The sequence below is a fragment of the Chrysemys picta genome, chromosome 3 (assembly GCF_011386835.1).
Source record: "Chrysemys picta bellii isolate R12L10 chromosome 3, ASM1138683v2, whole genome shotgun sequence".
NCBI classification, from domain to species: Eukaryota; Metazoa; Chordata; order Testudines; family Emydidae; genus Chrysemys; species Chrysemys picta.
The window spans coordinates 56,314,234-56,329,988 of record NC_088793.1 but is presented as its reverse complement, the minus strand read 5'-3'; the positions used below and the strand labels follow the sequence as shown (position 1 = coordinate 56,329,988).

The 15,755-nt window shown below is 37.9% G+C and overlaps 1 protein-coding gene across 8 annotated transcripts in view; it reads right to left on the bottom strand.

Moving 5' to 3' along the window:
• The window catches only part of ADGRB3 (adhesion G protein-coupled receptor B3), a 602,553-nt gene that overhangs the window by 267,407 nt on the left and 319,391 nt on the right, over positions 1 to 15,755 (bottom strand). For all 8 annotated transcript variants that reach the window (XM_008178161.4, XM_005280089.5, XM_008178164.4 and 5 more), the window contains 2 exons: positions 14,087 to 14,155; positions 9,714 to 9,822 (listed from right to left, as the gene is read on the bottom strand). In XM_008178161.4, coding sequence (XP_008176383.1) covers positions 9,714 to 9,822; positions 14,087 to 14,155 — 178 coding nt within the window. The remainder of the gene's footprint in view (positions 1 to 9,713; positions 9,823 to 14,086; positions 14,156 to 15,755) is intronic.

The following is a 15,755-nucleotide window of genomic DNA, read 5'->3' as shown; positions in this document are numbered from 1 at the left end:
GCTTCCACATTCTCCTCCTGCACAGCACAAGTGAGGAGTGAGACTTCTCACAGCATGAGGCAACAGATTATGTATGAGAGATATTTGGCTGACACTTAAACCTTAGGCGAAATGCTGACTCCACTGAAGTCAAGGGCAAAACTCCCAGGATTTTACGCAAGACCTGTGCAGTTGCTGGAGATCCACAAACATGTACATTTTTCTGCTGATTATGCAGTTTTTGCTAAAGAGAAATAGTTCAAAGTGTTAATAGGAGCTAAGTAGATATTGTAAATAAATATAGATAAATAAGGGATATCCTGATTCTCTATGTAATCATTTCTCTCCCATCAAGGTTTTGTCCCAATAAAGAAGACATTTAGATAAATGTCTATCAGGGATGGTCTAGACAGTATTTGGTCCTGCCATGCGGGCAGGGAACTGGACTCGATGACATCTCGAGGTCCCTTCCAGTCCTAGAATCTATGAATCTATGAAAGAAGTCTAAACGTTTCTTGACTTGTCAGAAACTAAAACAACAGCCACCTATCCAGTCACCTATCAGTCTTTGTAGATTCTTGCAGCTTATCTTGGCTAGCATCATATCATATTGTGTGTGCCTCACAACTTCATTTAAAAAAAAACTCACAGTAATATCTTTTTCTTCCTTCCCTTGTAGACTGATGTCATTTCCCTGTGAATTATGCAGTCTTAACTGACAACCATGGTCCTACTCTGAAAAGTGACTCTCTGAAAGTGGCATAAGGGGGTTTCTTGTTTATTGTGCCTTAATGATTCCAGATCAAATGTGCTTTGTTTATAAGTAACACATGTTTTTCTTAGTTGTGTTTGCTTCCGAAAGTGGTAATGTCTGTGTCAAAAATCTGTATTAAATTTTAATGGTGAAAAAAAATCCTTGCACTGATTTGATTTAAACAAAGATGGACGATATAGCTACAAATGCTGGAAGAAATTAAAGCCAGAAAAAGGAGGCAACAGAAAGTGGTCAGGGGGGAATGTGAATCAGTTAGAAAGAAAGATACTAGCAAGGAAGCTTAGCAAAGGAAAATTAAATCAGCTTTAGCAGCACAGATGAAAAGGGATCGCAAGGCAAACATCAGTTGGAAATGTAAGAATGTAACCATACTGTAAGATCAGATATGAACGATAAGATAAGACACAGAATCACTGTTACAAAATGCCCAAACTGGTGTGGAAAAACAAATAGAAGAGGTAAGCATCCGTTTGCTAAATATGAACAATAATGTTTCAAGAAAAGGCAATACAATGAGGGAACTTGAACCAACCACAAACTGGTTAACAGAGAGATTCACAGAGGAACATGAGAATCTCAGATGAGAAAGAAAGAGGCTATGGGAATGGCAGTCATTTTAAAAGACTTTTCTACCCTATGGCTTCCTATAGATTTTGAGAGGGCCAAGATCAGACTTTCCCTCCTTAAATAGGAAGGAAAACATTTGAAAGGCCTATTTGGCCCAGCTCAAAATGAAATCCTAAATGAACGATTCGGAGCGTAGGAACTGTCATATTGGATCAGGCCAGTGGTTGTTTTTAGCCCCTGTCCCTCTCTGATAATGACCAGTACTAGATGCTTCAGATGAAGAGGCTTGTCTACACTGGCGCAGTTCTGCTACTGTAGCACTTAGTGAAGGTGCTCCCTATGCCAATGGGAGAGCTTCTCCTGTTTGTGTAGGTATTCCACCTCCACAAGAGGTGGTAGCTATGTCAATGGGAGAAGCTCTCCTGCTGACACAGCGCTGTCCACTCTGGAAGTTAGGTTGATATAACTGTTGGTTAGAGATGTGGATTTTCCACCCCCCTTGAGCAACGTAGTTATACTGACATAAATTGGTAGTGTAGACCAAGTCTATCAGTTAGTGTTTGGCTTATGCCCAGAAGCATGAAGACCAGTATCCTTTCTGATGTGCTTTATCTTATCGAGTATAATTGTGATTGTTCCCATTCTCCATATAAATGACCAATACGGTTTTTCCTTTTATTCCTACTATGCACCTAGCCCAATGATTATGGCAATGGACTCCATTGTTCACCCAGTGTTAAATGTTTTGCTTTACAGTTTAGCTGAAGGACCCTTGAATGTTTTTGTGTTAGGACTAAGGTTAAATAAAGATTGGTTATCTTTTCTTCCCATTCATTATTTTTCATACATCTATCATATTCCTTTTTATTAATTTCCTTTCAACACTAAACAAGTCTAATAATTTCAGTCTCTCTTCAATGAGAAGTCGCCCCATCTCTCTAAGAATGTTTATCACCCAGCTCAGATCCTGTTCTATTGTGCTACAGCAGTGTTTCTCAAACTGGGGCCGCCGCTTGTTTAGGGAAAGCCCCTGGAGGGCTGGGCCGGTTTGTTTACCTGCCCCGTCCGCAGGTCTGGCCGATCGCGGCTCCCACTGGCCGCGGTTCACTGCTCCAGGCCAATGGGAGCTGCTGGAAGTGGCAGCCAGTACATCCCTCGGCCTGCTGTTGTGAAAGAGACAAGCTTTCAAGCTACACAGAGCACTTATCTGTTTCAGCAAAGGAAGTTGGGCCAATAAAAGATGTTACCTCACCCACCTTGTCTCTCTAATATCCGGGGACCAACATGGGTACAACAACACTACAAACAAGTACATTTGGTCAGCCAGTTTTCTTTTAACCATCCCTTTGCTGCTACATTGAAACAAATCTAGTTCAGAACGGGTATCCAATATTCCTTTACAGAACAATCCTGATCTGCCCCTACTATATAAGTGTCTATCTTTCATTACTGTTTGAAGCATTTTACTTGGTTCTGAAGTAAATCTCACTGTTCCATAATTTCCAGATCCAGCTGATCAGTTTTTAAAGACAAGTAAAACATTTGCTGCACTCCAATCGTCCAGTCCAGCAGTTGATTTTAATGAGATTGAAGATTTCCTGTTAGCAGCTCAGCCACATTATTAAGTTCCTTCAGAACTCTTGATGGAAAACTATTGGTTCTGGTGACTTGTTGCTATTAAATTTTTCAGTTTGTTCCAGCAACTCCTCCTTTGTTCGAGAGAAGAATAGAGAAGGAGTGGGGCGAGCTGTAGTGTGAATGGACCTGTTCTGACTGTGCTGCAAAATTTGGTCCTGGAAAAGAGAGATATTTTTTTTGGATTTATAACGTTGATGTGTGGTTCAGAATAAGCACTGAATCTGAGTTAGATAGAGATCACCTAAGGATTAGTAAGGAAAACGACACTCCATCTGCAGAAGATCTGAGGAGATTGGCATATCTGTCAAACCCGATTACAAGTGTGGATGCCCAGGATAAATGATCTATGGATCAGTTTACTTCTGTTCAACTGGATGTAGACATGCAAATTAAAATCAGTGAATGGAAACCAAGGACACTTCTGAGGCTGTGAAATTTGCTACAGAACTGGAATCTTTCTATTCCGCAGCACATCAGAAAAAGAAGCAGCTCATTGTAAGTACTGAATCTTGTTTCTCATGTTTATGTGAAAAGGGATTCTGAATGGATGCATGAAATGTCGGAGAGGATTGAAAATTATTATATTCAGTTTTTACAAAACAGAACATGAAAATAACTATAGTACAGTTCTGCTCTATTAATTCTGTGTAAAAATGGCCCCTTCTCTCTGCACAGATCTGCTTCCTGTATTCAACATGTTTGCTTACTTTTGTGACAAAAATAACTTTTAATACTTTTTATGCTAGTTAGCACTACAGAGTTTATACAGCTAAGAGAGCATGAGCTGGATGTATTCCTTCTGATGTAATAGCAAAAAAATTACATTCCAATTACATGGTCAATCAGTCACACTTGTGTAACTCCAATGAAGGCAACTGTGTTGCACTGAGGGTATAATTTGGGGATAGTGGGATTGTACAGCTTAATCAAGGACAGAATTTGGTGTGACTAACCTTTATTACTGGTGCAAAAAGGAAAAACCCAACTTGATTCTCAGGTTATATCTACATTTTGAGTTGGAGGTGTAAATTCCAGCATGAGGAGACATACCTAATCAAGCTAGCATGCTAAAAATAGAGTGTAGGTGTGATCCTGCTAGTGAAGGCAGGGGGCTGGACTCGATGACCTTTCGGGGTCCCTTCCAGTTCTATGAGATAGGTATATCTCCATATATAAAAATGCGAGTGGTGTGAGGGGCTAGTTGCTCCAAGCAGTTACCTGTCCAAGATGCTAAGTACACACTAGGGGCAGGCAGTCTCTTCTGCTATTCGCACCATTGTGGCTACATTCTATTTTTTAGCACACTAGCTTGATTAAAGCTAGCATGTGTATGTCTCCTCAAGCTGGAATTTATATTTACAGCTCAAAGGGTAGACAGACCCATAGATCCAGGGTGAGTTTGGAGGACTGGCAGTAGAAGCTGCCTGCATTTTATTAAATTATTATTTATTTGTATTGCTGCAGCAGCCAGAGGCCTTAATTAACCTGAGTTTAGGAACAGCCCTGAGCAAGAGGTTACGTGTAAGATTAACCAAAACAGAAATAAACCTGGAAGGCATTGTGACTCAGAGATCCCCCCATCCTTGTTCTTGCAGGGGGTAGTAATTTTTCAGACAGACTATAATAGCAATCAATTTCTCCCTCCTCATGCCACACCTGCTCAACTACTGTGGCCAGTGAGCAGAGGTAGTGGAGCCAAGACTGTGCCCATTTCCTGTCCCTCCTTGCCATCTGGCTCCAGCGAGGGAGAATGTAGGTGGATAACCCATTTGCTTCAATGTGCCAGGACCCAAGGTCCAGCTAGCCAGCATAACTGTATAAGTTTCTCTTACTTTTCTTAATCCCTTTCACTTGCTTGCCTGGGCACATAGACTAAGTAAGACTCTAGTCCTAAGGGTTTAAAAAACATTAGGTGTGAGTGGGAGGAGGATGATCAAAGGAAAACTACTAAATTTATGCAGTTACATGAGTAGCTAGTGCACACCACAATTTCTGATTCAGAAAGAAAGTTGTTACTTCCCATTTGATATGGGGATGATGTAGATGCTATATACACAGGATCCCTACATGTCATTTTTATAGTCACTCTTTTGAGCACAAATGGATTGGGCTGCAGTCAAACATGCCAAAAGGTATGGGCTGTGCTGTGTTAATCAACAAATCTTTGATTTTGCCATAAAAATGGTTTCAAACACACTCTCTGGGGCGGGGAATGTCTTTTTATTTATTTATTTTTGCTCTATATATGTACATGGCCTAGCACACTGGGTCCTGACCCCTGGTCCAGGACTAGGGCTCCTAGGTGCTATGGCAATACAAATGATAAATAATGATAACTCCTGATTTGGGGCTCTAGGTACTACCACAATAAAAATATTAAACAACACCACTGCCACCACCATGACACTCATTAACAGCAACGAACTATCAGATTAGTCAACATTTTAAACATTCTGAGGCACAGAGAGTACAGTACCTTCTGATGCTTTCCCTAGAACTTCCCCAATACAAAACTATGCCTTACATCATTGATTGTTTACAATTCTAGGGTTCATCCAATTCTCAAGCTGGGCAAATTATTTTAAGAAATATTTAATGAATAATTTAATAAAATATGGACAGGTTTCCATTATTGCTAAGTCAATCTACTTTACATTGTTCAGGGGTGTGAAAAAGACTCCCTTCTCCCGAGAGACGCAAGTTACAGCGATACTATGTCAGCACGTGGTGTCCTGCTGACATAGCTTCCGCCTCTCATGGAGGTGGAGTAATTACGCCGACCGGACAGCACTCTCCTGTCAGCATAGAGCATCTCCACCACACACTCTACAATGGACCTGTAAACCTGCCCTGTCATTGTCTGGCTAAATTATTCAACAAATATTATCAAATAGTGCTGTTCATCAAGGTAGTGATTTATATTGGTCATGAATCAAGAATATCGGAACAATACATCAAATATTTGTAACTGCATGCCAGTATACTTATTCTGGTTATAAATTTGGTTCTTCATTAGCAATGTTTTGAACATTTTGTACGCTGTTTTCAAAATCAAGTAATTCTAATCATAGTGTCTTCTGACCAGTTCTACTGTCTCACTTTAAAAGAGATTGACATTCTGATGAGACAAGGTGAGTGAGGTAATATATTTTATTGGACCAACTTCTGTTGGTAAGAGAGACAAGCTTTCAACCTTACACAGAGCTCTTCTTCAGATCTGGGAAACTTACTCAGACCTGGTCTACACTACATGGTTATGTTGATGTAAGTTGCCTTACATCAACCTAGCTGTGAAACTGTTTTCACTTAAATTTGGCTTCCGCTGACGTAAGAGCCTCTCTATGCTGATTTAGTAACACCACCTCCCCAAGCAGTGTAAAGAAATGGTAGATGTAATTAGGTCGACACACAATCTGTGTAGACACTCCATTGCTTACCTAGACTGTTACTGGCTTTCAGAAGCCATCCCACAATGTCCACACTGACAATATAATCAATACAAGTGCTCCTAGTGAGGACACACACCGCTGACACAAAGAGCAAATTGTGCACACACAAAAGCAATTTAATAACTTGTGGTGGCTTATGCTGATGTAAGTTAGGTCAACATAATTTTGTAGTGTAGACATGGTCTCACAAAGTCACAGCTAATTACAAGATGGAGGAGACTGTTTAGCATAAGTAGTTAACACATATTTCAAGGGACCATTCAAGGTGAAGTGGCCCATTAAAACCCCTCCAGTCACAAGGACGAAAGGAAGTCGGGAGAAGCAGCTGGGTGGGTTGTTTTTAGTGTCTAGCAAAGTTATGAATTTAAGCTCGTCTTTTCAAACTGTTGTGCAGGATTCCTTTGGGGATGAGGACTGATATGTCAGAGATAGAAGTGATCACTATGTAGTGTTTTTGTATTTTATCTTTTCCTGTGTGAATTTATTAGAGAGGATAGTGATTGTATGGTTTCACCTACATAATTGCTATTGGGGCATCTAGGGCACTGGGCAAGGTACACCACCTGTTGTGATAGGTATGTGTAGGACCCATGGATCTTGAAAGGTATATGGCAGGGGGGTCCTTTGTAGCAGTGGAGATATGTCTGCAGGTTTTGCATCTGTTGTTCTCGAAGTTTCTGGTACCACTTTGAGTTGGTGTGTCCTGGTCTGTGGGGAGCTTGCTTCTGATGATGAGCTTGGAGAGGTTGGGGGCTATTAGAAGGCCAGAAAAGGGGGTTCAGGAAAGATTTCTTTCAGGATGGGGTCCCCATTGAGTATGGGTTGTAGAAGTTTGATGATATCCATTATGGGTTCCAGTGTTGGGTGGTAGGTGACAACTAGGGGCGTGGGGTTAGAAGGGGTTTTATCCAGAGATAACCTGCTTCAATATAGAAATAAAACACCCACCAACCACACACTTCTAGTTAACATACATGTCAAGTTTATAAGAATGTGTTCAAATGTTTGGACTTCGTGGCTTGTGCATTGCATTAGACTTATTATATCTGTATCCCATGTTATAAGGTAATATTTAAGGGCATGTCTTCACTAGCAATGTTAAAGCGCTGCCGCAATGTTAAACCACCACACTTGCAATGTTAAACCACCTCCAATAGCTAGGGGAATAGCTACCAGCACTGGTGCACGGTCTACACTGGCACTTTACAGCACTGAAACTTGCAGCATTCAGGGGAGTGTTTTTTCACACCCCTGAGTGAGAAAGTTGCAGTGCTGTAAAGTGCCAGTGTAGATAAGCCCTAAGTGTTTGCTGTGTAATGATAAAATTGTTTGCTGTGAAACTGAAAACCCCCAGAGTCAGGACAGAAGCATTACCAAGTGTGAGATACTAGTTTACCACAAGAGATGTCGTCTCCTGCCCAACAAAAGAACGCCTATAGACACCAGGCGAACCATTATGGAACAACAAAAGACTCTGTTGATTGCTCCCCCCCACACCCACACCCATGAAGAGGGGATGTGAACATAACCATCCCATCACAGTTTGAACTCTGAAGGAAGGAAATAAAACTCTCTGACCAGAAGGAACTATATCACTATGCTACTTGGAATTTGGAAAGGGCAATATTTCTAAGGTTAAGCAAGGATCCCTAAGCTGCTCAGCTTTGGTTAGCCCTGAAGGACATATAAAGCTTGCACATGACAGCGGCTTCTATTGCTATTTGGAACCTAAGACTGTAACTTATTTGTTTGTGTATGTTTACCTGTTTTATCCTTGTAAATAACTCTATTTCTTTTTCCTAGTTAATAAACCTTTAGTCAGTTTATTAAAGGATTGACTTCAAGCGTTGTCTTTGGTGTAAGAACTAGGGTGCACTTGACCTGGGGTAAGTGACTGATCCTTTGGGACTGGAAGTAACCTGAATTTTGTTGTGATTTTTGGTGCAAGGTACCATCTATCATAAAGGCAGGTTTTCTTGGGTGGCAAGATAGCCAGAGTGGCCAAGGTAGACTATCTCTGACTCCATCTTAAGGCTATTATAGTGCTTGATTCTTGGTTGGTGAAATCTAATTATAAAACACACAACCAGTTTAGGGTTTATGCCCTGATTTGTAACAGTCTGCCTGGAGGTTGGCACCCATGTTCATGAGCCACTCCAGACAGCTTGATAGTAGTCACTGCAAATTATGGCAACAAGATGAAATACTCAAAATTGCCTTACAATCTGGGTCATTTCAAATGCATTAGTATTCCATGCCCTAGATGAACTGATACTTCAGAGATAATTACAGCCCCTAATAGGTTGAGTCCAGGTTGATGATATTTTTCATATGTTCTGAATGCTATTTTATTATATTGTCTCAGTCTTCACTGGCATTATGAATGTTGTACAGCTGCTCTAACAAGTCTTTTAAAAAGTAAATCAAAACAAAATTTTGAATACACACACACACACACACACACACACACACACAGAGAAAAACTGAAAACCTAAGTAACCCAAACTTTTAAATGATTTTGTTTTATAATGACAACTGCTGTTTAGGTTTTATTAATAGTATTTGCTGAGGCTAATTACTAACATACTACAATATGCACAATAAGGTCTATAGGTGGATAAAAAATTAGTAGAAATATTGTCAACAAAATCAACATTTATCCAGTGAATTAAGCAATTCATTTTATATATATATATATATATATATATATATATATATATATATATATATATACACACACACACTAAAATTATTAATTATAATGTCTCAAATTGATATATAATTTGAGACATTATAATTAATATATATATATATACATCCATATCTATCTATATACACACACACACATTATGTATGTTTAATTTTAGTGTACACATTATATATACATAATATATACATACACTAAAATTATACAGTATACACAATATTCAGATAGCAATTTGAGACATTATAATTAATAATTATATATACATACACTAAAATTATTAATTCTCATGTCTCAAATTGCTATTTGGATCATGGTGTATACTGGCAGGCTTCTAGTATATGCATAGCATAACATGGACTACTTTTTGGATTTTATTTAGGATCTTAAGCTTTACATTCAGATTGTGAGAGATGAGAAAGTAGAAGATTCACTACTCACAGATTCACTTTTAAATAGACTAATAAACTAGACAATAGATGACCAAACACCAAAACACAAGTTTAGAAGAGGATCCCAATCATATAGACAGCAGGTATAAAGTACATACTTGCATGTTTTGATTTTCAAATATTTGATAAAAGAAATTCCTATTTCTTACCTACATTTCCAGTCATTAGGTATGAATTCTGAAAGTCCATCATCCCCATTCCAACAATGTGTATAAAATCTTCAATCACCTGCATTAGCTCCACTGATCCTGGATAGATCTAATAAATGAAGGTCAGATACACAATAACTGCAAGACCTTCACAAACTCTGTATCATTCACATAAAATACTAACCAAGTACAATAAAATAAGCTGGGACATTCAACAGCTAAATTGTACTCATCATGTTTTAATGTCCAAAGTTTTAAGTTACGGCAAAACAATATGTTTTAGTCTTCAATGCATCATTTATCCCCAGGCGAGCAGACAAGATCTCTCACAATATCATTCAAAATCAGCTTTACCCAAGAACTGTGAGATGTTTGCCCATAAATTAATGAACTTAACAGAAAAGGATTCAAATTCTTTGCTCTCCACAGTCCTCAGTAACGGTTACTGTATTTCAGAGTAATATTCCAGAAACAAACGTAGAACAAATTTTGCCTTCAAATCTGTGCAGGCAACCTCCAACAATGTTGATGCTAGTTGTGTATGTATACGAAGGATAAATTTGGTCCTTTGTTCTTTGCAGTATGGTATCATCTTTGTTGCTTTGAAAAAGTGTTTAACTATAAAATGCATTCTTGAATCTGTGTGTATTCATTTTTAACATTATTATTAGTGCTAGCACAGAGATAAAGTAGTAAACTAAAGGCATCCATATTGATCTCTGCAACAGCAGAATTGCACCCTTATATGATTGCCAAATGGTAAATGGCTAGTCCATTTACAAGAAAACATATTTCATTTTCATGGTCCTGAGAGGGCATTAGGACAAAAAATATGTATTCATTATGCAATAGTATCAAGAGATTAGAAACCGTTACATTTATTAACACATTTAGTGGATAAACTGATATCATATACAACATATACATCAGTAAATCATTGAAAGGATTACTGTCTGCGTCATTGACAAGGGATACTTTCCTGTAAAATAAACTTTTTTATTTAAAAAGGATATCCTGCTACACACAATACATTTTTTTGTCCTCATACATAAGGGATGGTCAAAATACAAAATGTAAATGATATTCACTGTATACTGTTCTGCATTTGGGAATACAGCCACTCTCTTCTTTAATATGCATGTGTTGCTTTTGGAGACTACGAGTCCTAAATCCAATACTGTTCCTTCCTATGGTTTGATGTGTCTAGCTCCGGAGCCTCTCAGACCAAGGTGGGCAATTGCATGCTCTGTTCTGTAGTCTATGCAGGCGCTTATATTAAAGTTTTGGGCAGCAACAACCTACTTTCTTTTACACTAATTAATTGTGGTGTTCAAGATCCTGGCAAGGTACAAATGCTGCCCTGAGTGATGTAGATTTAAAATTTATTTTTCTAATGACTTCTTGTAAGGTAACAAATGTTTTAGTATCAATATTATCCACACACCAAACAAGCAGTACATGTTCCTGGACTGAGTAAGAAGGCTGCATTTCAATCAAAAGGGTCTGTTGTCAGTATTCACTCCAGTTAGAATTTCACAGTAAATAACTGCAGGAGAAACCATTGAGCCATAAAAAGAAGAACAGGAGTACTTGTGGCACCTTAGAGACTAACAAATTTATTAGAGCATAAGCTTATGCTCTAATAAATTTGTTAGTCTCTAAGGTGCCACAAGTACTCCTGTTCTTCTTTTTGCGGATACAGACTAACACGGCTGCTACTCTGAAACCCGTCATTGAGCCATAGATGTTACATGGGTGCTCTATATCTGTGTATATGGAAAGTATGTAGTTAATACATAAAGTGCCAGTAGATGGCGATAAAGAATACATAGCATAATTTCTGAGTTTTGCAGGCCCAATAAAAATTTATTGTTGTGGACCGCAAATGGCGTCCTCTATGAGGCGCTTTACATCAGCTCTTAACAAAAGGCATGTATTAAAGTGGGTGCTGTATATTTGTATTCTATATAATCCATAATTAATGGTTTCTGATGCTGACAATTAATCTAGAAAAAGGATGTTGAGCTGCTGCAGCTGTATTCTGATAGAAAGTCAGCAATTTATTGATAGTGAATAAGGCTTTCTTTCTACCAGAAAGAAGAATGCAGAGCACAATCTCAGGGATCCAAAGTAGTGTACAAATGCAGTTTGCTCAAAGCAAATCATCTTATGCAAGTTGGCAGGAAAAAATGGTGAAAATTCCCTTGGTTTGCAAATCTTAACTCTGTAGTCTTTAGAAAGAACACAGAATCAGATTGCTTAGCCCTGTAAAAAGAATTCTCTCTCTAGCACTTTCAGCTAGTTAATGCTGTTTATACTAAGTGAAATATTCATCTCATATAATGAAATATGCATGTGTTTTTCATGATTATTTGCTGTGATGAGCTTAGTATAAGAACTTTAAAATACTTTTGCACAGGATTTATTAGTTTCAGATGCTTTTGTTTCTGTCTCATAAAATATGATTTTATTTTTAACTGTACCTTAGCACGTTTTCATTCCATAAAACTGGCAAGTCTAATGAATATTTGATGAAAAGAAAAAGAAAACTACACTAAACCTGAAACAAGGACTCAGCACTGCCTCAAAAATAAACAAATAAATTAGGGCTGTAGATTAATTGCAGTAAACTCACGCAATTAACTCAAAAAATTAATTACGATTAAAAAATTAATCACGATTAATCGCACTGTTAAACAATAGAATACCAATTGAAATGTATTAAATATTTTTGGATATTTTTCTACATTATCAAGTATATTGATTGCGATTACAACTCAGAATACAAAGTGTACAGTGCACGCTTTGTATTATTTTTATTGCAAATATTTGCACTGTAAAAATGATAAACAAAAGAAATAGTATTTTTCAATTCACCTCATACAAGTACTGTAGTGCAATCTCTTTATCATGTAAGTGGAACCAAATGTAATTTTTTTGTTACATAACTGCACTCAAAACCAAAAAAATGTAAAGCTTTAGAGCCTATTAGTCCATTCAGTCCTACTTCTTGTTCAGCCAATCGCTAAGAGAAAAAAGTTTGTTTATATTTACAGGAGATAATGCTGCCCACTTCTTAATTACAATGTCACCTGAAAGTGAGAACAGGCATTCACGTTGCACTATTGTAGTTGACGTCACAAGATATTTACATGCCAGAATCACTAAAGATTCATATGCCTCTTCATGCTTCGGCCATCCTTCCAGAGGAGATGCTTACATGCTGATGACCCTTGTTAAAAAAAATGTGTTAATTAAATTTGTGATTGAACTCCTTGAGGGAGAATTGTATATCTCCTACTCTGTTTTACCCATATTCTGCCATATATTTCATGTTATAGCAGTCTTGGATGATGACCCAGCACATGTTCATTTTAAGAACACTTTCGCTACAGATTTGACAAAATGCAAAGAAGGTACCAATGTGAGATTTCTAAAGATAGCTACAGCACTCTACCGAAGATTTAAGAATCTGAAGTGCCTTCCAAAATCTGAGAGGGATGTGGTGTGGAGCATGCTTTCAGAAGTCTTAAAAGAGTAACACTCTGATGCGGAAACTACAGAACCCAAACCACCAAAAAAGAAAATCAACCTTCTGCTGGTGGCATCTGACTCAAATGATGAAAATTAACATGCATTGGTCTGCACTGCAAGAGATTGTTATTGAGCAGAACCCATCATCAGCATGGACGCATGTCCTCTGGAATGGTGGTTGAAGCATCAAGAGACATGAATTTTTAGCGCATCTGGCATGTAAATATCTTGCAACGCCAGCTACAACAGTGCCATGGAAATGCTTGTTCTCACTTTCAGGTGACATTGTAAACAAGAAGCAGGCAGCATTAGCTCCTGCAAACTTGTTTGTCTGAGCGATTGCTGAACAAGAGGTAGGACTGATTGGACTTCTAGGCTCTAAAGTTTTACATTGTTTTATTTTTGAATGCAGTTATTTTTGTACATAATTCTACATTTATACGTTCCACTTTCATGATAAAGAGATTGCACTACAGTACTTGTATTAGGTGAATTATAAAATACTATTTGTTTTTTTACAATGCAAATATTTGTAATAAAAATAAATATAAAAATTGAGGATTGTACACTTTGTATTCTGTATTGTAATTGAAATCAATATATTTCAAAATGTAGAAAACATCCAAAAATATTGGAATAAATGATATTCTGTTATTGTTTAATAGCCTGATCAATTGCGTGATTAATCACAATTATTTTTTTAATTCCTTGAAAGCTCTAAATAAATATATAAATAATTAGGACAGGTTTTGGGAGTACAACTGAGCATATTTAGGGCAAAATGTAAAACTCTACTTTGGTAATTTTTGAAACTAAATAGCAACATAGGCAAATCTTACCTGCTGTGCATCTTCCCATTTCTCTTTGTTCTCTTCATCAAGCAGATTACTAACTATTTGAAAGAAGTTCTGCAAAATTGAAATAAAAAAAATCAAAGTAAAATGAAATTCAGGAATATAACAAATGCTCATGCCATTAAGTTATAATTAAGAATGATTTTGTATTGTTGTGACAGAGGTCCATTGGCGGTTCACCACTCTGTCAGCAACTCTTGTCAGTTGTACATATATTGTACATCTGTGGAAGGTGCTAACTGAGAAAAAGTCAGCCATAGCTGGGAAGAAGGAAGACTGTGAAAGAAACCATCTTGAACAAAGCCTGTACTTTGTTAGATTAAGTTTCAGATGAGTGTTTTCACTCCCTGGGAATTTCTCCTCCCTTGGTGTTCACACCTCAACTGCTAGAAGAGGCCCTCATCCTCCCTGATTGAACTAACCTCATTATCTCCAGACTGATTCTTGCCTGCATATTTATATCTGCCTCTGGAAATTTCCATTACATGTGTCTGACGAAGTGGGCATTCACCCACGAAAGCTTATGCTCCAATATATCTGTTAGTCTTTAAGGTGCCACAGGACTCTTTGTTGCTTTTTACAGATCCAGACTAACCCCTCTGATACTTGTTTTCACTTTGATTTGCTTATAACTCTTTCTAACTTCCTTTTACTTGGCATCACTTAACTTAGTACTTTTATTTCTTTAGAGGAACAAACAAACCTTATTATTTCTCTAAACTGTCCAGGACAGGGCTGGACATGGCACATGGTTTGGGGGAAATTCATGGTGTGTGTTGGGATCACTTTGGTGGTTGTAACCAAGGCTGGTGGAAGCCAAATAGAGGCTGTAGACAGGCTGGGGTCAGAGCTACCGAATCAGGACTATCTAATACCGAGACACTTCAGGGTGTGACCTGGATACTTGTAGGCTGGTTTTGAGCATCCCAAGCTGGGAGCTAAAGCAGCAAAACATTTTAAGGCACCTAGAGTTGCAGGGCAAGTGGTGACACAACCTCTTACTGGTCTGGATTGTACCCCAAACCCCATAACAATTGTCATTACTGATGCATGTGTCCAGCCATATAGTCATGGGCTCAGTATTACCGGTTTAGGTAATAAAAACTAACCGAAATCTTTTCAATATCCATATTTAACCTATTGGTCTCTCCAATTTTTCCTGCATCTCTCCATTTTCTGGTTTCAATCACCACAAGATTGAAAACATAATGAAATACTTTGACCCAGGCTAGTTGTATTTCCATTCTAGCTAAAACCTGGAAGTACTGGAAATTTCAGAAGAAAACTGCCATATTTCCAGAACCAAACCATTCAGGTTTGCTCATCACCCATTTATACTAACAAGGATTCCACCTCACTTGCCATGGAATTTTTCCATTAGACAGATAAGTTTGGGAAACAGAAAAAATAAAATAGACAAAATATCTTTTTCACTATACAGTAATGGATGTACCAATGGAAAATATTTCCCAAACAAAGGGTTAGAAAATAATGCAGTGGCATTATTTTATACTTACACAGTGCAAGATTTCACTTCAGATACAATATGGACTTAAAAACTTTACAAGAGTCCTTGCACCAAAGCAAAAGCTCCATTGACTAATGAAGAATTTTGCTTGAGGATTTTTGGACTGGGTTCTTTGTGGTGCACAGG